Consider the following 24,973-nt stretch of genomic DNA (forward strand, 5'->3'; position numbering starts at 1 on the left):
TGGCAGCCCCTGTGGAGCCAAGGGCAGGCTGGTTGCACCCAGTGAACCGCTGTCTCTTTTGGGAAGTCCCTCCGTCTGCTGCATTAATCCTACCTCTGGCAATTCCTGTAAATTTCAGTGCACAAATAGCCCTTGTGTCTTGTGAGGGTTCTGTTCTTCCTCCTGACTTCATCCTCGATCCCTTTTTCTCCTAGACCTTGGGCCCATTTCCTTGTGTGTCCTATGATTCCCTCTCTGCACTTCTTCATTACTCAAATCTCTGATCCTCTCAACTAAGTTCTCCCACCCTTATCATTCACCAGTGCCTGATCACAAAGCCTCCCAGATCACTCAGGTTTCAGGTAGGAGGTTATCATAAAAGACCCCTAAGATCCAGCAATTCCAATAAGACAATGCCAGACCATGAGTCTACTTCCCTATGTATCTCCTGTCCATTCTGTAAACCAAAAATAAAGTTCCAAACCCCCAAACAAAGGAATAGACCCCTCCTCTCAGCCAAGGGCATTCCAAAATTAACCTGAAAAACCAGTTCAGCCATGATGGGAAGGGGGAGTTGGACATACCTCATTATACCCTCCTCCCTTTGGAATTCAAGCACAACCACCAGCATTAACATTGAAACAGAGATCTTAAAACTGATAGAACAGGCCATGTAAGGTGTCTCACACCTGTAATCCCAGCACTTTGGGTGGATCACCTGAGGTCGGGAGTTCGAGACCAGCCTGACCAACATGGAGAAACCCCCGTCTCTACTAAAAATACAAAATTAGCCAGGTGTGGTGGCACATGCCTGTAATCCCAGATACTCGGGAGGCTGAGGCAGGAGAATCGCTTGAACCTGGGAGGTGAAGGTTGTGGTGAGCTGAGATCATGTCATTGCACTCCAGCCTGGGCAACAGGAGTGAACCCTATCTCAAAAAAAAAAAAAACAAACAAAACTGATAGAACAGACTATTTGTAGCAATAAGATACATCATGTGACAGCAGGTCCTGAAAGAAATCAATGTATTTTACCCCAAATATGTATCTCTTATGAATTTTGAAATGGTCCTGCAAAGCTGTCTCTGGTGGGGAAAATCTACATTCTGTAGAGAATCTTCTTTCCTTTCCAGATCTTTCCCTGATCCAGGAGAGAATTAATTAAGTGTCTGGTATCTTTTTAAGCCTGATAAAAAAAAAATTACAATCTATTCTCTCTGAAGCCTGCTGCCTGGAAGCTTCACCTACATAATAAGAATGTTGGCCTGCACAACCCCTTATCTTAACCCAGACACTCCTTTCTATTGATTCCAGGTCTTTAGATAATAACTTAACTCTTTCAATCAGAAAATCTTAATCTAGGCCAGGTATGGTGGCTCATGCCTGTAATCCCAGCACCTTGAGAGGCCGAGGCAGGTGCATCAGTTGAGGCCAGGAGATCGAGACCAACTCAGGCAACATGGCAAAACCCTGTCTCTACAAAAAAATACAAAAATTAGCCAGGTATGGTGGTGTGCACTTGTAGTCCCAGCAAGTTGGGAGGCTGAGGCAGAGAACCACTTGAACCCAGGAGGCAGAGGCTGTAGTGAGCCAACATCATGCCACTGCACTCCAGCCTGGGGAACAGAGAGAGACTCTGTCTCAAAAAAAAAAAAAAAAAAAGAAAAGAAAAGAAAATCTTTATCCACCTATGACCTGAAACCCCTCCCCAACTTTAGGTTGTCCTGCCTTTCTGGATCAAACCAATGTACACCTTATATGTATTGATTAATGTCTTAAGTCCTCCTAAAATGTATGAAACCAAACTGTAGCCTGACAACATTGGGCACATGTTCTTAGGACCTCTTGAGACTGTGCCTCCGGCCATAGTCACTCATATTTGGCTCAGAATAAATATCTTCAAATATTTTACAGAGTTTAAAATTCCAACTTCATAAGTCAGGGAACTACATACCTTTTGATCACATTTCTTAACTGACTCTTTCTGGGGAGAGACTATTATAGAGTGGAAAGAGTTCTGATTTGAGCTGGAGAGATGTTGGTTTTGTAAAAAATATATATAAAATTCTAAAGCTCCCCCAACTATCTGAAAGGATCACTCCTCTCAGCCAAGGGCATTCCAGAATTACATAAAAATCTTGGTCAGGCCATGATGGAAGTGGGGGTTGGACATGCCTCATTATACCCCTCAGCATTAACATCAACACAGATCTTAAGTCTAATAAGAAACATTTACGGTCCATTCTGTCTAAAGCCTGCTACCTGGAGGCTTGATCTGCATGATAAAAACTAGGTCTCCACAACCCCTTCTTGTAATCCAGATATTCCTTTCTACTGATAATAACTCTTTCAACCAATTGCCAATCAGAAAGTGTTCAAATCTACCTATGACCTGGAAGCCCCTCCTTCAAGTTGTTCTACCCTTCCAGATAGAACCAATGTACGTCTTACAGGTATTGTTTGATGAATTATGTCTCCATAAAATGTGTAAAAGCCAGCTGTATCCAACCACTTTGGGCACAAGTCATCAGGACCTCCTGAGGCTATGTCACAGGTGCATTCTTAACCTTGACAAAATAAACTTTCTAAATTAACTGAGACCTGTCTCAGATATTTTGGGTTCACAATTTGAATCCTTGCTCTGTTGCTTACCAGCTGTGTGGTCTTGGACATGTTGCCTTTGCCTCATTAAGCCTCTGTTTTCTTTCTGAAAAATGAAAGTAAGAATCCTTACTTCATAGGGGAATAATGAGGATTAAATCAGATTTCTACATAAAGAGTATATTTTATGCCTGGACTCAGAGTCACTGCTTAGCAAAGGTAGTTCTCTCCCACTGAATATCCTCCAGCCTTATTCTTCCAACTTCATTCTACGGAAAATATGCCACATACACTCTTACCAGCATATGCAGGAACACCCGCCATGTGCTCATGTATATACAAACTGATCTACACAGAGATATAGAGATACATATTCATGTGGCCCAAGAAACAAGAAATTTAAAAAATAATAATTTTTAAAATACAGTAATGACATATTTTATCTTATTTTAATATCCTAGGAAAGAAAGTAAGGTGAGGAAAACCATGTGTTGAAGAAGAAAGGAATGAGCAGGGAGTTGAGGAAATGGACAGTTGAGAAGCAGAATTAGGGGAGTGTATGGGAGTAAGAAGTACTCTGATCAGCAAGGAGCTTACCTCCATGATAATTTGGTATGTACAGGTGGTTTATGACCTAATTTGTGAACTTGGCCCATCCAGGATAGCAGAGGACAGGGAGGAGGAATGAAAGTTGACCACAGAAAGACAGAGATTTGTGCCTATAGGTGGCCTACTAGGAGATGACCCCTTGCTGAGCTGGGGAGTCAAGAATTCAGAGTTTGGGGCAGCTGAAGCAACTGGAATGTGAAGGGCAAGGCATTGTGAAGAAGAGAGAGATGTGCAGGGAAGGGGCCCAACAGTTGTAGGTTTGGGTCACACATGGGGTCTTAGATGAGAGTTTGGATGTACATGCACAAGGTAAGATCGTGTAGGATTACCAGAGAGGCCGATAAGGAGTTATGAATTGAACCAAATATAAGAGATAAAGAAGCCCTGGGGATATTGGAGATCCAGACCAGCCAGAATGGAGAGATGCCATTAACACCTTGTTAATATCTCAGGCATCAGACTGAGACATCACAGAAGCTGTGCTTTAGGAGTAAGGACTACACCCTGGAGTATAGCCTATTATAGATCCACCCTAAAAAGAAACTAACTAACTAAAACCAAGCCCTGAAATAAATCTGAGTTTGGAGATTGAGTGCTATGAAGTTAGAGGGTCTGGGTTTTTCACAGATTTGCCATAACAAAGCATAAAATACAGTCAAGACAAGTTCAAGGGGATCAGCTAGTGACTGAAGTGTATGCTGGACCAAAAATTAATGTTCTTCACGGGTAAATAACAGACTCCATAGTTTCTAAAGCATGTCATTGACACACTTAGAGAACTGACACACAATAGCAAATAAAAAATTACTAACTATAGGAAAAATAAACCAGAAAAATGTGACCCATTGTCAAGAAAAATTTAGGCAATAGAAACTAATCCAGAGGTAACTTAAATATTAGCAGACAAACACTAAAATATGATAATATGTTCAAAGAACTAAAGGAAAATATGGTCATAATGAGTGACAAAATAGGGAATCTCAGCAGAGAATTGGGAGTTATAAAAAAGAACAAATGGAAATTCTAAAATTGAAAATTACAATAAATAAATTAAAATGTTTATTGAATGAATTTAATGGCACATTGGAAATGAAAAAAGTCATAAACTTAAAGACAAATCAAGAGAATATATCCACACTAAAGAATAAAGAAAAAATACAGTAGAAAAATAAACAGAACTTCATGGGCATATGGGAAAATATCGAATGTTCTAACACACATGAAATTGGACACTCAAAAAAAAACTTTGAGGATAAATACAAACAAAAATCGCACTTATGCACCTACTACTCAAACTGCTCAAAACCAGGAATAAAGATTTTTTTTATTTTAATTTTTTTTTTTTTGAGACAAGATTTTGCCCAGGCTGGAGTGTAGTGGCATGATCATAGCTCACTGTGGCCTTGAACTCCTGGGCTCAAGCAATCCTCCTGCCCCAGCCTCCCAAGTAGCTGGGACTAAAGGCACATGCCACCATGCCTGGCTAATTTTAAATATTTTTGTAGAGACAAGGTTTTGCTGTGTTTCTGAGGCTGGTCTCGAGCTCCTGGCCTCAAGCAATCCTCCCACCTTGGCCTTCCAAAATGCTGGGATTACAAGCATGAGCCATCATGCCTGGCCAAGAGAAAATATTTAAAACAGCTAGAAATAAAAGCACATACAGAGGAACACTGTTATTAAAAACCACTGAATCTCATCAGAAATAGTAGAGATCAGAAACAATGAAATGAAATCTTTGAATCAGTATTTTTTGTTTTGTTTTGTTTTGCTTTTAAATTTTTTTGGAGACAGAGTCTCACTCTGTCACCCAGGCTGGAGTGCAGTGACAAGGCTCACTGCAGCCTCAAACTTCTGAGCTCGGGCAATCCTCTTTGCCTCTGCCTCCTAAGTAGCTAGGACTACAGGTGCCTACCAACACACCTGGCTAATTTTTTTTTTTTTTTTTTTTGTAGAGACAGAGTCTCACTCTTGCCCAGGCTGGTCTCAAACTGCTGGTCTCAAACTATTGTCCTCAAGTGATCCTCCTGCCTCAGCCTCCCAAGGTGCTGAGATTATAGGCCCTTTTAGATTACAGGTGAACCACTGAGCCTGGCCAGTTTGTTTTTGTTTTACATATTTTATGATTCTATTTATATGAATTGTCCAGAAGAGGCAAATCTAGAAAGACAGAAAGTAGATTAGTCATTGCCAGGGGCAGTGATGGGAATGGAGAATGACTATCATTGGGCATGAGGTTTCTTTTTGAGGTGATGAAAATGTTCTAAAATGATATCATGGTAATGGTTGCACAGTTGTATAAATGAACTAAAAATCATGGAATTATACACTTAAAATGGGTGAATTTTATGGTATGTAAGTTGTATCCTGAAAAACTTGATTTAAAAAAAGAAAAAAGAAAGAACAACCCTGAGATAGCCATCAGAGGATTTATTCATAGTAGACACTCAGTGTCTGTAAAAGGCATCCTTTCTTCCAGTGTGTCCTAAGGCAGTTCACTTCCCAGAGCAAAGGGAAGATGGTTGATGGGGCCTCAGCAGACGCAGCCTGCAGCTGCTTAGTGAGAGCATGCATGATGACATCGTTCTCCAATTTATAGCCCATGTCATCTAAATTCTCCTTATCAAGCATCATTGAGGCCTCTGAGCAGGCATCCCACGCCTGCATTTCCCGAAATGCCCTGTAACTCATGTTGCAGATGTGGCCTGAGGCATCAACACTACTGAGAAGCCTGCAGACTTAGGGGAAATGGAACTGAACAATTGTTGTTTTTGCTTCTCTAGTACTTCATTTGGACCCAATTCTAGCAACAGGACTTTCTTGTCATGAAAGTAAATATCATATTCCACTGTGCCCTACTCAGAGCCCCACCAGACCTGCCTTGGGCAGTGCTTCCAGAAAGAACCCTCCCGATATGGTTTGGCTGTGTCCCCACCCAAATCTCATCTTGAAATATAGATCCCGTAATTCCTATGTGTTGTGGGAGGGATCCAGTGGGAGATACTTGAATCATGGGTGTGGTTTCCTCATACTGTTCTCCTGGTAGTGAATAAGTCTCACAAGATCTGATGGTTTTATAAGGGGAAACCCCTTTCACTTGGTTCTCACTCTCTCTTTGCCTGCCATCATCCATGTAAGACGTGCCTTTGCTACTCGTTTGCCTTCCACCATGATTGTGAGGCCTCCCCAGCCATACAGACCTATGAGTCCATTAAACCTCTTTCCTTTGTAAATTACCCGTCTTGGATATGTCTCTATTAGCAGTGTGAGAACAGACTAATACACTTTCAATCCCACGTCACCTCTGCTATATCCTCAGAACCAGAAATCTGAAATATTTGATATTTTAAAAAGAAAATACTGTTAACAACAAAATTTTATATCCAGTGGAAATAGCCTTCAGAAATGAGAGGAAAACAAAGACATTTTCAGATCAATGAAAGCTCACAGAATTCATAGCCAGTATATCTGTACTATAAAAATTGCTAAAGGGTTTTCTTTATATTAACAGGAAACAGAAACTTGGATCTGCAAGAAGGAGTGGAGAGTAGCAGAAATGGTAAATTAGAATGTAAATATTAAAATGCATGGATTTTTTTTCTCTGAATTCTCTTGAGAGACAACTGACTATTGTAAGGGAATATTATTTTAAGACTATTTTAAGATAAGACTGGAGATTGGATTTATAATGTGTCAAGTTGATATGACAACAAGAGCACCAGGGATAGCTAATTGCAAATTTAATGGTGGAAGTCTAAATGTTTTCCCTTATAAACCAGAAATAAGGCAAGGATCTCATCTCCCAACACTTTTATTCTATTTGACTGGAGGTCCTCCCCAACGAAATAAGACAAACAAAGAAATACATATTGGAAGGAAAAATATAAAGCGGTATTTATTCACAGACAGCATAGTTGTTTGTATAGAAAATCCTAGGGAATTTACAAGAAAATGGCAATTATTAAAAAGTGATTTACCAATATCATAATATAGAAGGCCAATATACAAAAACCCATTGCATCTCTATATACTAGGAGCAAAAAATTAGAAAATTAAAATTAAGTAATCATTTAGCAATAGCATAAAAATATGAAATATATAGGAATGAATTTAGTAAAGGATGGGCATGATCTTTATAGTAAAAACTACAGAATATTGCTGAAATTTTTAAATATCTTTATAAATGGAGATATATATATATAGTGGTATCTATCTATCTGTCTATCTATATATATATCTCATGTTCATGTATAAGAAAACTCACATTAATAAGACTTTCATGACTGGGCACAGTGGCTCACGCCTGTAATCTCAGCACTTTGGGAGGCCGAGGCAGGTGGATCATGAGGTCAGGAGATCGAGACCATCCTGGCTAACATGGTGAAACCCTGTCTCTACTAAAAATACAAAAAATTAGCCGGGCATGGTGGCGGGCGCCTGTAGTCCCAGCTACTTGGGAGGCTGAAGCAGAAGAATAGTGTGAACCCAGGAGGCAGAGCTTGCAGTGAGCCGAGATTGCGCCACTGCACTCCAGCCTGGGTGACAGAGCGAGACTCCGTCTCAAATAAAAATTAAAAAAAAAAAAAGACGTTCATTTCCCTATATTCTTTTACATATCCTACACACTTCCAATCAAAATCCCAGCAGCCTTCTTTTTCTTTCTTTCTTTTTTTTAAATGACAAAGTCTTGCTCTGTCACCCAGGCTGGAGTGCAGTGGCATGATCAGAGCCCACTGCAGCCTTGACCTCCTGGGCTCAAGTGACCCTCCCACCTCAGCTTCATGAGTTGTTGGGATTACAGGCGTAAGCCACTGTGCCAGGCCTCAGCAGCCTGCTTTTTAAAGAAACTGACAAAACTGATTCTTAAAATGTATATAAAAGTGCAAAGGATCTAGAAAATCCACAGAATTTTGAAGAAGAGTTCAGTTGGAGGGCCTATACTACAAGATATCCAGACGTTCTCTAGGTCTGTCATGGAGGCTCACACCTGCAATCCCAGCACTTTGGGAGGCTCAGGCAGGAGGATCACTTGATCCCAAAAGTTCCAGACCAGCCTAGACAATATAGTGAGACCCCAACTCTACAAAAAATAAAAATTTAAAATTTCAGAAAGAAAAAAAAAGACTTACTCTAAAGCAGCAGTAATTAAGACAATGAGATAATGGTGTAAGGACAGACATATAGATCAATTGAACCACATTGAGATCCAGAAATAGATTTACACATATATATCAATTGATTTTCCCCAAAGACACCAATGATTTCAAAGTCTTTTCAACAAATGATTTTTATATGCAAAAAAACAAACTTGATATTACCTCATATAATACACAAAAATTCATCTGATAAGGACCACAAACCTAAATGTAAAAACTAAATCTATAAAACTTCTTAAAAAATACATAAGATAATTTTTGTGACTTTAAGAAATATGGTCATGAAAGTCACAAACCATAAGAGAAAAATTTTGATAAATTGGATTATATCAAAATTAAAACCCTCTATTCTTCAAAATATCCCTTTAAGAAAATGAAAAGAAAAAAATCCCAGAATAAGAGAAAATATTTGCAATACATATATGAGACAAAGGACTTGCTTTCAGGATACATAAAGAACTCATACATCTCAATAAGAAAAAGACATGCAGCTCAAATTAAGAATGGATGAAAGTCCCAGCACTTTGGGAGGCCGAGATGGGCAAATCACTGGAGGGCAGGAGTTCAACAACAGCCTGGCCAACATGGTGAAACCCTGTCTCTACTAAAAATACAAAAATTAGCTGGGCATGGTGGTGGGCTCCTGTAGTCCCAGCTACTTGGAAGAGTGAGGCAGGAAAATCACTTGAACCCAGGAGGTGGAAGTTTCAGTGAGCTGAGATCACACCACTGCACTCCAGCCTAAGCAACAGAGCAAAACTCTACCTCAAAAAAAAAAAAAAAAAGATGAAAGACATGAACAGACATTTTGCAAGAAAAGTATATGAATGACCATGTAAGCACATGAAAAAGTGTTCCAGCTTCATTGGGAAATGCAAATGAAACCACTCTGAGATACCACTAGAATGGCTAAAATTTCAAAAACCAACAATACCAAATGTTGTGAGGATGTGGAGCAACGAGAACTCTCATGCATTAATGGTGAAATTGTGAAGTGGTACAACCCTTTTGGAAAAGTTAGGTGATTTCCTATAAATCTGAACACATACTTAACCTATGATCCAGCAATTTCACTTCTGGGTTTTTACCCAAGAGAAATGAAAATGTTTTTCTATACCCAAATTTGTACATACTATTCACAACAGCATTGTCCATAATAGCAAAAAACTGGAAACAAGTCAAATGTTCATCAATAGGCAAATGCATGGAAAAATTATGATAAATCCATACTCACCAGTAAAAAAAAAAAAACTAGTGATATGCAAACCAACTTGGATAAATCTCAAAAGCACGTTGAGTAGAGGAAGTCACTCAAAAGAGTACAGACTGTATTATTCCATTGAGATGATGTTCTAGAACAATTAAAATGAATCTATAGTTACAGAAATCAGGTAAGTGGTTACCTGGGATGGGATGGTTAGGATGGGATTAACTACAAAAGAGAAATAGGGAAGTTTCTGGGGTGCTATAAATATTTTGATTGATGTAACAGTTACTGAGTATATATATTTGTCAAAATTCATCAAAGTCTACATTGAAGTGTATGCATTGTATTATATGTAAATTATGCCTCAGTACAGTAGATTTTTTTAAAATGTTCTCGTAGCTCCCCATTGAACACAGGTGTCATCATGGCAAGACATTTCCTAGCTGAGAGATGCTTTTTCATTCTTTCATTCAAAAAGTAGCTTTTTCTTTCCTTCCTTCCTTCCTCTCTTTCTTTCTCTTTCTCTCTTTCTTTCTTTTCTTTCTTTCTCTTTTTTTTAGTGGCAAGGTCTTGCTTTGTCACCCAGGCTGGAGTGCAGTGGTGTGATCATAGCCAATAGAGGGTGCACAGGCACGGTTGCTCAGGTGAGGCAGGGAACTGAGCTCACCTGAGCTCCCGTGCCTGTGCACCCTCTATTATACCACTCGTATGTCTACCATTGTTTGGAGATCATGAGCTGCTTGATGACTGATGCTAGGGTGACCAACCAACCAAGTATGCCCCAAATCAAAGGGTTTCCTGGGCTTCCTGAGCTAAGGGATGTTCAGTGCTAAAACTGGGAGGCCCAGGCAAATGGGGAAAATGGGTCACCTTATCTGAGACCTTGTGCTACTCATCTCTGAAAGCATTCCCAGGCTTAGCCCCCTATCAGGTGGGTGATGTATGCTCAGTAAATGTTTCCTGAAAGGCTAGAATATGTGTGAGTAGGACACTTGAAATTCTCCTTTGGTTTCCCATGCAAACTGAGTCCTACAGTGAGAAAGCCAAGCGTAGTGGCAGATCCTGCCCCAGACACCAGGCTCGCTTGGGTCCTGCCTAGGGCGCCAGCCTCTCTCCCATGTCATTGGTGTTCCGGAAGGCAGATAAACAACTGACTTCAAGTCCTATTTAAGTTTTATGGAGTAGCCAAGGTCTTCCAGGGCTCCATCCCCAGGAAGCCCCCTCCCTGCAGCCTGGCTGGCTTTTCTTCTTCTTCTGGTGAAGTCATCCGACCCCAAGGGGCCCACAGTTTCCTTTCTCTCCACACCTCCCAAACCCGCTGCCCAGTCCTGGCGCTGCCTGGGGTTACTGCTGACCTTTCAGGGCTGTTTGCTCAGAAAGTGCCTTTATGTCAACACAAACAGCCTTCAGGTTTGCCAGGGCCTGGCTCCTTTTCTCCCTGGGGTCCAGGGTAGAAAAACAATAACCAGTGGGAAGGAGAGCGAGCCATAGGGGAGTGACCCTGCGTCCCTGGACCTTGGGTCTCCGTCCTTTCAGCCCTGTCCCTCAGGGCCTCCTTTGTCAGAACTCAGTTCTGTGGGGAGAGGGTACTGGGGAGGCAGCAGCTTTAAACAATGCCACAGTGTCTGGCAGGGAGCTGCGTGCTTGACCTGATTAGGCTCAGCGAGCCCGGGGGAGGGAGGGAGTGAAGGCAGGCTTGGGAAAGTGTTTTCCATCCCCACCCAACAGACTTTGCTTCCTTGTGTCTCTGCCAAGACCTCTTTTTGGGGAGGAAAGGCCGAATCGCCTCATTTCTACAGGGGCACCTTGGCCTCGCTCCTCTAAACCTGGGTAAGCTCTTTGACCTGCCTGTCCCCCTCCCTCTTGTCTTTCCTTCCCACCAACCAGCTCCCAAACAGAAAGTGTTTTTCACACTCGCAGCTCTCCCTCCTCAGGCCCTGCCAGGCCCAAAGCTGGGCCCAGAGGCCAGCTGGCACCCACATGAAAGGCCTTCCTGTCGAGAACCGGCATGGAACCCAGGGCCTCAAGGCTGCCCACACCGCAGCCCTGGCCCAGGGTCCAGAGCACAGGGCCACGGAAACTTGGCCACAAGGCTCTGGGGAGAAAAACAGCCTGAGCCGCACAGGAGAGGAGCCTCCCATCCCCGCAGCCTGGCTGGGCACATCAAGGGAGAAAGCGCAGTGCCCAGAATCCTTTGAACATGAAGCCGCAGCACCTGCACCTGGCAGAGGACCCGGGAACCAGGGAATCGTGCTGGGGGCAGCACTTGGGGTTTGTTAGTGCAGGTGGAGAGAAAACAGGAGAGTAGCAATTTCCAACCCATCAGCAGAAAAAAGTGAAAGCTGAGAAGTCAGGGTGAGGCTGGAGGGGACAGGAGGGGGTGGCTGGGTGGGCCCAGAATTGAGATCTGATTTGCAAAATGGTGGCAAAAGGCAACAGGCTGCGGCTCCCTTGAGAGAAAAACCTGGTCTCCCAACCGGCAATGGGTGTCGTTATCAAATGCACAGCCATGCCTGTTCCCAGGATGCAGGTGCAGTCTGGATAAACTGAGACTAGGGTTGGGGGTGATCTGTCCAAGGTTGCACAGCACATTCACGATGGGGCTTGAACTACAAACCCAGGACTCCTGACCTGGAAAGAATCTCCTAGTAGGTGCTGGAGGGTTCATTCTTGGACAGAAATCTGGGAGAACCTACAGCAAAATGGCAACAATGTGATTGTGGGTAACTTAAAGTTTGTGGTTTTGTGTGTGGTTTTTTGTTTTTTGCTTACCTGTGCTTTCTACTTTTTTTTTTTTTTTTTACAGTGAGAAAAAAATACCTGTGGGGAAAAAAACATAATGGAAAATAAGAGTTTTGATGAAATGATACACTACACATAAGGTGTTAAGCAGGATGAGGGGCTGGCATTTAATAATGGATAAATAAAGGTTAAAAGTAATTATCTTAAGGGGAGAGAGGGCAAGGAAGAGGAAGCAGAAGGAAGGGAGAAAGGGGAAAGAGGAACATCCAAAGTGAGGAAGAAGTCAAAGCTAAAGGAAAGGAGTGAAAGAGGGAAAGCAGAAAGAATATTAACAAGAAGAGTGAATATTCTTGGCCAGGTACAGTAGCTCGTGCCTATAATTCCAGTGCTTTGAGAGGCAGAGGCAGGAGGATCACTTGAGCCCAGGAGTTTGAGACCAGCCTGAGCAACACAGCAAGACCTTGTCTCTACAAAAATTGAAAAAATTAACCAGGCTTAGTGGCATGCATCTGTAGTCTCAGCTACTCAGGAGACTTAGGAGGAAGGATTGCTTGAGCCCAGGAAGTCAAGGCTGCAATGAGCTATGATTATGCCACTGCACTCCAGCCTGGGTGACAGAGCAATACCCCACCTCAAAATGTATAATAATAATTTTAAAGAATAAATTTAATTTTTTAAAATAGTGAATATCTTCACGGATTCCTGGATCTCAGTGCTGCCTCGCAAAGACAAAATAAATATCAAAGTATCAGTCATCAAGTTAGCACACTCCTCACCTTCCTTCAGGTCTGTGTGAAAGACCCTGGGTTGGGCTGGACTAGAGGGAAGTTTCCTGAACTAGCTGTGGTTCCAGCTGTGTAGACAGTTAGATGGTTACTAACAGCATTCACAGAGCGTCTGCAATGGGGGTTGTTTCATATGACTAGTTTCGAGGATTCCATCACACACACACACACACACACACACACACACACACGCACACACAGAAGACACTGGGCACCTCATTTCAGAAGCGTCATGGCTACTGTTTGGAAATGAGTGTTCTACGTGTCCTCTCTGGAGGGAGGCTGAGCTGGAGATGGGAGGGAGTCTTTGCTGCCAGCGCCCTGCAGGGTAATCCAACCATCCTTGGTGACATCATGTTTTCTGAGTGGATGTTTGCTTCAGAAGCTGCAACATAATCTCAACTTTCAGCCCCAACTTCTCCCCAGGAGGGCAGCATCCTGTGAATTTGGCCAAAACGGAACTCACACCATAGCTCATTAAGGGAGCAATCAGCGAGGGTACCAAAATGCTGCCTCCCTCACACTTTCCACCCTGCATCCCCCATCAAAACTCTCATAGCCTGTGTCTCTCTGGGTGCCAGAGGGAGAGAAAATGCATGTTCCAATGGGGTATTGAGGAAGGGAGAGGAGAAAGAGGGGCAGGTCAAAGGAGCCTGGTATAGAAATGGGGTGACCCCACCTGGCTCCCTCCAGGGCTGGGGTCTCTTATGACAGGCACTGGGCTGATGGAAAGCAGCTGCAGGAACTTGGCAGACCCAAGTGGGGTCAGCTGGAGATAGAAACTACCCCTGAACGTCATAGGAATTTAATGCCCACTGAGCTAGGGGAGCCAATGTCAACATCTCTGAGCCAGAGGCCAGGGACTAGCAAAGCAAATGCAGCTCAAAAGATGAGGTGCCCCTTCACCCGACAGGGGCTCCTTGGCTGTGAAGCCAGAGGGATCTTAGTTCAGATTCCGGCTGGGTGACCTTGAGTAATTTACTTGGCCCTTCCAAACCTCACCTTTTGCACCTGACGTGGGGTTCCAGTCATTTCTTCATGTATTCATTTGTTCAATAAGTATTTACTTAGTGCCATGTGCCACGCACCGTGCATACAACAGCAATCAAACTATTGTCCCTATTGTCCCTGCTCCAAAGGAAGTTGTAGCTTAGTGAGGACAAGCAAAAAGGTTCTTCTAAAACAGAATAAGAATTGCTACCCTAGCGATATACACTGGGAAGGATAGGAGTATAAACTAGTCTTGAGACCAAAAAATCTTTCTGTAAGAAGGAACATCTAAGTTGAGACTTGCAAGATAAGTAGGAGTTCTTGCAAAAAGAAAGAAAAAGCAATGTGTGCACAGAGCTGGTGGTGAGAGAGAGCATGGCATCATGGAGGAACAGAAATAGTTCAGTATGGCTGGAGATGGAACACGTTTGGTAAAAAGGAGCTCAGGGAGGGTGAGGCTGAAGAAGGAAGTGAAGGTCTGAGTGTGGAGGCCTTGTATACCATGCTTGAGTTTATTTGTTTGTTTTTGGTTTTGTTTTTGTTTTGAGACAGAGTCTTGCTCTGTCACGAAAGCTGGAGTGCGGTGGCATGATCTTGGCTCACTCACTGCAAACTCTGCCTCCCGGATTCAACATTCTCCTGCCTCAGCCTCCCGAGTAGCTGGGATTACAGATGTGCACCACCATGCCCAGCTAATTTTGTATTTTTGGTAGAGATGGGTTTTCGCCGTGTTGGCCAGGCTGGTTTTGAACTCCTGACCTCGAGTGATCTGCCCGCCTCGGCCTCCCAAAATGCTGGGATTACAGGCATGAGCCATCATGCCCGTCCTCATGCTTGAGTTTAGATTTCATCCTGAGTCTACACTTGAATGAAGGTTTCCAGTAGGGGAATGAGATGATCAGATTTCTGTGGCTAGAGGGTGCAGAACTGATTGGAGGAAAGAAGGACACGAGATGGGGAAAAGACTGTTAGAGGGAAGCTGTTGGAAGGATCCAGGCAAGAGGCAGCAGAGGTCTGAGCTGTGGAGGTGAAGAGAAGGCAGAGAAGACGAAAGCAGGTAAATGTGAGAGGTGTTGGAGAGGGAGAATGGATGAAACTTGGGGACTGAGTGGATGTTGCAGTGGAAGAAGAGGAGGCTTGGAGGTGGGAGGAGTCGGGACTATATTTGGACTGAGGAGGAGGAATGTTCTAGTTAGGAGTGATACCTATGAGAAAAGAATCAATCACCCCCACAGAGCTCTGAAGTAGCTCAGAACGTGAAGGCATCAGGTAGGGAGGAGGGCAAGGTGAGGTATAGGAGGAAAATGAGGGCATAGGATGGAAAGCCACCTATCTTCAGAATGCTAGCAGTCAAATACCTACTCCTTAGGCAAGAGACAGGGGTTATTCTTAGGAGAAAAAGAACAGAAGAGGTCATGGACTTGGGGCTCCAAGCACCAAATAGTGAGGGTGAGATTTAGGGCTGAAAAGGAGGTATCAACTGAAAGCCTATCCATGGGGTAGTCAGTTCTCCAGCCCCTTCCTTTTGTCCTACCTGCTGATGGGCATCTTTCCCTCAGGTTGGAAAATATGATTCTTTAGAGAAACTGAAGAGTCTACAAGGAATAAAACCTCCAGATACTAATTGTTTTGAGTGGGGTTGAAGTCCCCCAAAGGAATGGCAAAGTCTCTTCCCTGTTACCCCAAAGTGATAAGCTACACGGACCTTCCAATCAACTTTTGTAGTTTCTCATTCTTAAGTATGAACAGACAACCAGTCTGATATGCTCAGAGAAATATAAGGCCATAAAACAAGAACTAGCTGCTATGAAAAAAGGAACAATCATTTAATAATAGATTTTGAAAATTAATGTCAAAAAAAACATTCAATAGAAAGGCCAGAATATGTTCTTGAGGACATCTCCCAAAAAGTAGAAGAAAAAAAAATGAGGACTAACAGAGAAAAGGTAAGAACTTTGGGAATAAAACCAGAAGTTCAATAACTTATTGGCAGAAATTCCAGAAAGAGAGAGAGAAAATGGAAAGAAATTATCAAATAAATAAGAATATTTTCCAGAACTAAAGAGTGCATGTCACTGAATTAAAAGAACCTGCCAAGAGCCTGCCACAAAAAATTTTAAAAGGCCTAAAATGTAGGAGTTTGATCTTAAAATTTGAGAACATCAAGCATAAAGAAAAGAACTGAAAAACTTCCAAAAAAAAAAAAATAAGAAGAATGGTACTGAATGTCTCCAGAGCAAATGCATCTTAAAATGATGGGAGAAAATTATCTTCAATCTGCATTTCTGTACCCAGTTAATCTATCAGCTAAGTGTGAGAGCAGGAGAAATGTTTGCCGGACATGCAAAGATTCAGAAGACTTACTTCCCATCCACACTGTCTTGGAAAACTATAAGAGAATAGGCCAGCAAAGCAAAAGCATCAACCCAGATGGAAAAAGTCATATATTCCAGGAAATGGGGTTGCAACTCAGAGGCACAATAAAGAAAAGTCTTAGAGGACCCTTTGCAGCAGACCTAAGGAATAACCATCCAAACTAGAGAAGAATAGAGGGCTCTGAAAGGGAGATCTTTAGGAAAAACATAGGTTGATAACATAAATGATATGTTAGGTTATACAATGGATCCTTTGAAAAGAAGTATAGAACATTATGCAGGTGAAAATATGGGCAATTAATAACTCAAGGAAAAACAAAAAGCTACAAAGGAAAGAGAATGTAATCATAGCATACTACTTGACTCTGCTACAAACAATGTTTAAAAAGTCTTAATGATGTAAACCCTGACTGCTAACTTAAAATAAAAAATAGTGATTCAACTATATTGAGAGGATGGGGTGGGGGACATAATAAGAGCTACACAATCTCATAACTCTATCATAACAAAAAATTTGTCTAAATATATCTATAAATGTCTAAAAAGACATATCAAGAAAAAAGAATAAGCATAATATTTTAATATTATAGAGATAACTACCAAAAGAAAGGGTGAAAATAATCGTCTTGGTGGTGGGTTAGCGGACAGTTTCAGAATGTGGAGAGATATAAGACAGATAATAATTTAAAAAAATTTTTCAATTTATATTTTACATTCAGGGGGTACATGTGGAGGTTTATTGGTACATGGGTATATTGTGTGATGCTGAGGTTTGGGGGATAATAACTTGTTCATTATAGACTTTAAAAACCACATCTGGATGTTTCTTTTATACAACTTTTTTAGTTAAAAAAATTAAATGTAAATAAAATAGCAAAAAAGAAATGTGAGTTTCTAGTCCCACTTTCCCTCCCTTACAGTGTGCGGAAGTCTCTAACAGAGTAGCTTTTTTGGTTTCAAAGTCAGGAAAACAGGGAAAGGCAAATTGCTGAAACACATCTACGTCTATGACTGTCTTCTGGGTAGGAAGCACAGAGATAAAGTTGGTAAAGTACCCAGCACAGAATATGTCCTCGAGGAATGTTGACTTTCCTTTTCTCTCCACCTGAAGCAGCATTTCTCATATTTATTTATTTAATTAAATGAACATAGTCTTCAGAGAAAGGCAAGAAATCAGGCAGGCGCATTCTCCAGAAGCCCAAGTTAAAAGAAGATTTAGTGACAGTCTTGTTGGGTGCAGGTTTCTAACCTGTGGGTGATCATGAGAATTACCTGAGGGATTTTTACAAGAAAAGATTTCTGGGCCTTACCCAAGTTTTGGGGTAACTTGGGCCCAGGGAGGAGAAGTCCTTGACCGGGCCAGGAAGAGGCAGGACCAGAATGAAAGCCCTGGCCTTCTGCCCACAGCACTGTAGCCTCCATACACTTACCTGGGTTTCCATACCACCCTGATTTTCTCTTTAACAGATACCATTGGGTTCTGCACATGTTTGGGTAGTAGTGTTGAGACTCAGCACTGAGGCAGGGGGAGGGGCTTGGGGGCTGTTTGTGTGCAAGTCCCAATAGAAGCCAGCTCAGATTCAACTGCTCACCCTCAAATTCCCCTAAATCTGGAGGGGCAGTGGTGCTCCTTTGTCCTGCAGGCAGCTGCTGGCTTCCCAAGATGCCCAGAGACACGGGATGCTGGCCAGGGCTGGAGCCAGGAAATCCAGCTGTGTCATTTGCCAGGCCCCACCCAGTGCTGATGCCTGGTTCCAGCCAACTGTGATTCACCTACTTCATCACTTGGCCAGATGCCACCCACTATCCCCACTTCCTTTCCCTCCCTTCAGATCACCCTCCCTGCAGGTGGTTGAAGGAGTGACCCAGGCAGTTCTGCCTTAGGACCCAGCTGTCAGGATCCCCATGTCAGCAGATTCAGTGGTATTTGATTACAGAAAATCAAAGAGAGACGCTGACGCCTGTAATCTCAGCACTTTGGGAGGCTAAGGCGGGCGGATCATGAGGTCAGGAGATCAAGACCATCCTGGCCAACATGCTGAAACCGCGTCTCTACTAAAAATACAAAAAATTAGTAGGGTGTGGTGGTGCATGCCTGTAGTCCCAGCTACTCGGGAGGCTGAGGCAGGAGAATTGCTTGAACCTGGGAGGCAGAGGCTGCAGTTAGCTGAGATGGTGCCACTGCACTCCAGCCTGGGCGACAGAGCGAGACTCCGTCTCAAAAAAAGAAAAAAAAGGAGAGACTTCTCTTATGCTTGAATAATTCCCCCATGCTCCTTTTCGCAATATCTTTATAGTGTGGGGCCAAGAAAAATCCTCTTCAGGAGAAGGAATTGAAAATAAAAACAATATTGCCATACATTCGCATATTATTTTATACATACAGGCTCTTTTGCATACATTACCTCAGACATGTAACCCTCACAACCACTCCTTAAGCTTGTTATTGAAAAAATTCAAAGCATAACGAAAGTAAAGATCAATGAACAATTAAGTACCGATTAAGTACCCGGATGAAAGAAAACTATCGCCCCATGGCCGCACGTCTTTCAACTGCCTCATTGCCACTCCACTTTCCAAAACAAACGGATTGTTTTGAAGAAATCCATAATATCATCAAATATCCAGTGAGTGTTCAAATTTCCGAAATCTGCATATCACCTTTACTTGATGTCTCTCAAGTCTCTTTAAATTTGTAGGTTTCCACTCCCTCTTTTTTCTTTTTCCTTGCAAAGATTATTTGTTGAAGAAACCAGGCCATTTTTCCTATAGAGTTTCTCACATTCTGGGTTGTGCGGATGGTATTTCTAAAACATGTTCTGCTGTTCCAGATCTTTCCTGTAAACTGAAAGTTAGATCTATAGATGTGAGATATGATTTCGAGCAAGAATCTCTCATAGGTGATTTTTTTTTTTTTTTGAGAGGGAGTTCCCCTCTTGTTGCCCAGGCTGGAGTGCAGTGGCACAATCTCAGCTCACTGCAACCTCTGCCTCCCGGGTTCAAGCGATTCTCCTGCCTCAGCCTCCCAAGTAGCTGGGATAACAGGCATCTGCCACCACGCCCGACTAATTCTGTATTTTTAGTAGAGGTGGGGTTTCTCCATGTTGGTCAGGCTGGTCTCAAATTCCTGACCTCAGGTGATCTGCCCACCGCAGTCTCCCAAGGTGCTGAGATTACAGGCGTGAGCCACCACACCAGGCCCTGGGCTCTCTTTTCATGAAGTTAGTAGACATTGGTGATCATTGTCTAGTGCTCCATTAGCTCATAAGGGGTTTGCAAAATGGTGATTCTGGTATTGCATCTTCACTTACTAGCTGGAACTCTTCCAGAGAGAAGCATTTCAATCCATTGCACTTATTTTTCTTATTGTACTCAAATAGTCCCATCTTTGTCCTCCTCAAGTTAGTTCCTGAATTCCTCTGAACCAACCTCAGTAGTCTTCCATAGTTCCCTGGCTTTCAGGAATGATAACATCTTCTTGGCTTATCTTGTATATCTTCTGTCTTACATCTGGAATCCAAAATTCTTTTAAGAACCCTAATTCCTTTTGGTGGAAAATGGTATTTAGAATTTATAATCTAGGTATAGGAAGTACTCATTGCTACTGGTTGGTCATTGCTTCTAGGCCTCTTTGATGGACAGAGCTAGGAAATATATATTTTTGTATTTATTAATGTGTTTAAAATAACAAAAACTTATCATAATTTAAATTATCATATATATATTTAAAATAGACCTTTTTTAGAGCAGTTTTAAATTCACAGCAAAATTTAGAGGAAAGTACAGAGTTCCCATATACTCCCTGCCCCGACATATGCACAGCTTTCCCTATTATTAACCTCCCCCACCACAGTGGTGTGTTTGTTATAATTGATAAACCAATACTGACACACATTATTACCCAAAGTCCATAGTTTACATTAGGGTTCACTCTTGGTGTTGTACAGTCTGTAAGTTTGGGCAAACGTATAATGACGGGTATCCACCATTATAGTAGGTGAATAAAACAAGAAGTACAATAACTTATTAGCAGAAATTCCAGAAAGAGAATTTCTTGCTGGAATTCTCTTTCACTTTCCTAAAAATCCTGTGTTCCACCTCTTCAGCCCTCCCTCCATCCTAATCCCTGGAAACCAGTGATCTTTTAACTGTCTTCATAGTTTTGCCTTTTTCAGAATGTCACATAGTTGGAATCATACAGTATGTATGCTTTTCAGGCTGGCTTCTTTCTGTTAGTAATATGCATTTAAAATTCTTCCATGTCTTTTCATGGCTTGATACCTCTTCCTTTTTAGCACTGAATGATATTCTACTGTCCGGATGTACCACAGTTTATTTATCCATTCCCCTCTGAAGAACATCTTGATGGCTTCCAAGTTTTGGCACTGATGAATAAAGCTGCTATAAACATCCATGTGCAGGCTTCTGTGTAGACGTAAGTTTTTAACTCCTTTGGGTAAATACCAAGGAGTATGATTGTTGGGATTTATGGTAAAAATATAAAAATATACATTTTAAAATGCTATTTTTTAGTTTTGAAAAAAAAATCTCAAACTCATGAAGAAGTTCCAAGTAAAGTACAAAGTACTGTTTCCCCTAAACATTTGAGCATAAGTTGTTAATACAATGTCCTATGATTCCCAAATAATTTAGTTGTATTTTCACCAAACAAGGATATTTTCCTTCATAGGCACAATACAACCATCAAAATCAAGAAATTAGCATTGACACTTTTACTAACTTCTAGTAATCATACTCCATTTAGGTTTTGTTGTGATCTCAATAACAGCTTTTATAGCAAAAGATCCAATTCAGAACCATGGGTTGTATTTGACCATTTTGTTTCCTTTATTAAACTTTACATCCTTGACATTATTGAAGACCATAGGGCAGCCACTTTGTGGAATGTCCCACAGTTTGTGTTTGATGTTTTCTCATTATTAGATTCAAGTTTTACATCTAGGGCAAGAATATCACGTAAGTGATGTGTTCTCACTGCATCTTATTAGGTGACACACAAGCTCATTTGTTAGATTACAAATGATTAAGGTGGTGACTGCCAGGTGTTTCCTTTGTAGAGTAACTCTTTCCTCTTGTAATCAATAAGCGTTTCACGGAGATGTACTTTGAAATTGTGTAAATACCCTATTCTTTGTCAAACTTTCAAGCTGTTCATTTACATATTTTCATCGGTATGTACTCATGGTTCCCTATTTTATCAAATGGATTATAATCCATTGGGATCCTTATTTGCTTTGATGCTCAGATTATCTCAGATGTGGTCATCAGAGGCCCCTTCAGACCAGGTTCTGTGTCTCTCTGAGTTGTCCCCATTGTTCCTGGACACTTCCTTACTTTCTGCTGCTACGAAAAGATATTCCAGGCTCATCTTGTACTTTGCCTGCCCCAGCTGTGAAATCAGCCATTTCTCCAAGAAAACCAGTTCCTTTTTGTGAAGAATGGGATTTAGAAACCACAATCAGGATGTGACAGAGTTTGGATATTTGTCCCTGCCCAAATCTTGCATTGAATTTTAAGCCCCATTGCTGGAGGTAGGGCCTGGTGGGAGCTGTTGGGGTCATGGGGGCAGCTCCCTCATGGCTTGGTGCTGTCTTTGCCATTGCGAGCTCTTGTGAGATCCAGTCATTTAAAAGTGTGTGGCACTTCCCCTCTTCACTCTCTCTTGCTCCCGCTTTTACCACGTGATGTACCTGCTTCCCTTTCACCTTCTGCCATGATTAGAAGCTTCCTGAGGCCTCCTCCCCAGAAGGAGATGCCAGTGCCATGCTTCCTGTACAACCTGCAGGACCATGAGCCAATTAAACCTCTCTCCTTTAGAAATTACCCAGTCTCAGGTATTTCTTTTTTTTTTTTTTTTTTTTTTTTTTTTTTGAGATGGAGTCTTGCTCTGTCTCCTAGGCTGGGGTGCAGTGGCGCAATCTTAGCTCACTGCACCCTCCGCCTCCCTGGTTCAAGCAATTCTCTGCCTCAGCCTCCCAAGTAGCTGGGATTACAGGTGCCCGCCACCACGCCCTGCTAACTTTTGTATTTTTAGTAGAGATGGGATTTCACCATCTTGGGCAGGCTAGTCTTGAACTCCTGACCTTGTGATCCACCCGCCTCGACCTCCCAAAGTGCTGGGATTACAGTTGTGAGCCACCACGCCGGGCCTCAGGTATTTCTTTATAGCCACACAAGAGTGGCCTAACACAGGATGCTAGCTGGGCTTATGGCTTTATAAAGTGTCTGTGTTCTCAGGATTTCTCAAAGGACACAGCTAGGGGAGATAAAAATACACACATACACCCATCTATATTTATATTTATTTTGATTTCCATATCTATATCTATTTATAAGAAACCATGAGTTCACTTCCTGTCCAATACCACAGGACCCATTCTGTTTTCTCCCTTTCTGTATTTGTAATACTTTTCTCCAATGCTTGGAGCCAAGAAAAATCCTCTTCAGAAGGAATTGAAAATAAAAAACAGTATTGCTTTACATTTACATATCATTTATACATACAGGCTCTTTTGTATATGTTACCTCAGATATTTGACCCTCACAACCACTCTTTAAGTTTCTTTTTCTTCCTTTCTTTCCTTCTTTCTTTGAGACAGGATCTTGCTCTGTTGCCCAGTCTGGAGTGCAGTGGCATGATCATGGCTCACTGCAGCCTCAAACTCCTGGGCTCAAGCGATCCTCACACCTGAGCCTCCTGAGTAGCTGGGACTATAGACACAAGCCACCATGCCTGGCTAAATTTTTTGTTTTTATTTTTTGTACAGATGAGATCTCTCTATGGTGTTCAGGCTGATGTCAAACTCCCGGCCTGAAACAATCCTCCCATCTTGGCCTCCCAAAGTGTTGGGATTACAGGCATCAGCCACCCTGCCCAGTTCAGGTTTTTTATTGAAGGCTCTAAGTCCACAAGCCTAGAATGCCCACCTCATTAATTTCATCTTTAAATTAATCTGGCTTTTATTTTCCTTAATATATATACTCATTGGACCAACTCCCACTCAATCTCCCATAGCTGCTGCCACTTCCCATCCTATGAGGCTCCCACTACTCACCCTACCAGGGCTCTGATACCTTGCACTGGGCTGCCACCACCAATGCTCCACATGGACACCCTCCCCGCCCCACCCATGGTCCAGCACTCCGCAGCAGCTACTTCTCCACACAGGAACTCTCCTTACCTTACTCAGGCTCTGACACCCATGCTGGGAAGCCCACCCTTCCCACCTCGCACCTAGATAGATAGATAGATAGATAGATAGATAGATAGATAGATAGACACACACAGACAGATAGACACAGACAGGAACAGACAGACTGACAGATAGATGATTGATAGACACAGGCAGACAGAAAGATAGGTAGAGACAGACACAGACAGACAAACACAGTCAGACAGACAGAGAGATAGTAGACAGACACAGGCAGAGATAGATGATGGATAGATAGATGACAGATATAGATAGATACATAGATACATAGATAGATAGAAAGAAACATAGACACATAGAAAAATAGAAATGCAAAGGGGTATATGAGTGTATCTCTACTGAGAGGGCCTGAGAGCAGCAACACTCCAGTAGAAATAAGCATGCCTGGCCCTGACATCTTGGTCATTTGACATCACTCTTAGGCTGGGTGCAGTGGCTCATGCCTGTAATCCCAAAACTTTGAGAGGCTGAGGCAGGAGGATCACTTGGGACCAGGAGTTCAAGACCAGCCTGAGTAACAGAGCAAGACCCAGTGTCTACAAGAAAAAAAAAAGTTTTTAATTAGCTGGGTGTGGTGGTGCATGCCAGTAGTCCCAGCTACTTGGGAGGCTGAGGCGGGAGGATCACTTGAGCCCAGGAAGTCGAGGCTGCAGTGAGCTGTGATTTCGCCATTGTACTCCAGGCTGGGTGACAGAGTAAGATCTCTCTATATAAATATCTCTTTATATATATATAAAGAACCAGGAATCTATGAAGAAATGACTGGTCCCAGAGCTGGGCAGGGGAAGTACAAGATGAGCCTGGAACTTTTTCTTTTAAACCAGAAAGTAAGGAAATGCTCAAAGAATGATGGGAACATGTTGAAAGGACATAAAAGTTAGCTTCAAGGGGCTCCTGCTACTCAAATCTGGAACAATTTGAGCATCAAAAATTCATTGGATGAAATAGGAAATCTAATCTAAGTAAAGAAACAAGCAAATACATGGAAAAAGTTATTTCTGATAATAAAATGCCAACTAATAAATGTAGACAGAATGGTAAAGTTAAAAAGACATCACTTTACAGTCATTGTAGTATTAATTAATTCAGGCAGAAAAATCAATGGATGCTAAAACTAGTACGTGAAAGTGGGATAAGAAATAAGAATAATAACATAGTCTCAAAGTATCACCATGCCAAATAGCACTTCAGTACAAAATGGGATAGAGAAATTTACAGTGGAGAAATCTGGCAGACATCTTCTTAATTGATTAAAACGAACACCGCCAGGAATGGAACAAATCCACATCATGTGAAACCT

At 42.1% G+C, this 24,973-nt stretch overlaps 2 protein-coding genes across 9 annotated transcripts in view; one reads left to right on the forward strand and one right to left on the reverse strand.

The window, feature by feature from the left end:
* Positions 1–20,854, forward strand: part of SCARA3 (scavenger receptor class A member 3) — a 78,156-nt gene extending 57,302 nt beyond the window's left edge. For 2 of the 6 annotated variants that reach the window (XR_010112915.1, XM_034965880.3), the window contains 2 exons: positions 6,698–6,757; positions 20,737–20,854. Coding sequence is in view for 2 of the 6 variants with exons in the window: in XM_034965880.3 (XP_034821771.3) it covers positions 6,698–6,757; positions 20,737–20,795 (119 nt within the window). In the remaining 4 variants the exon portion in view is untranslated. Of the gene's footprint in view, positions 1–6,697; positions 10,171–20,736 lie in introns of those variants that run through there. The other 4 variants (XR_010112916.1, XM_034965881.3, XR_008626363.2 and 1 more) reach the window with 3 other exon arrangements.
* Positions 1–24,973, reverse strand: part of CCDC25 (coiled-coil domain containing 25) — a 98,173-nt gene that overhangs the window by 11,349 nt on the left and 61,851 nt on the right. For all 3 annotated transcript variants that reach the window (XR_008626364.2, XM_055116388.2, XM_055116389.2), the window contains one exon: positions 2,632–2,686. Coding sequence is in view for 2 of the 3 variants with exons in the window: in XM_055116388.2 (XP_054972363.1) it covers positions 2,632–2,686 (55 nt within the window). In the remaining variant the exon portion in view is untranslated. The remainder of the gene's footprint in view (positions 1–2,631; positions 2,687–24,973) is intronic.

This window comes from Pan paniscus, chromosome 7 (assembly GCF_029289425.2).
Source record: "Pan paniscus chromosome 7, NHGRI_mPanPan1-v2.0_pri, whole genome shotgun sequence".
In the NCBI taxonomy this organism is placed as follows: domain Eukaryota; kingdom Metazoa; phylum Chordata; class Mammalia; order Primates; family Hominidae; genus Pan; species Pan paniscus.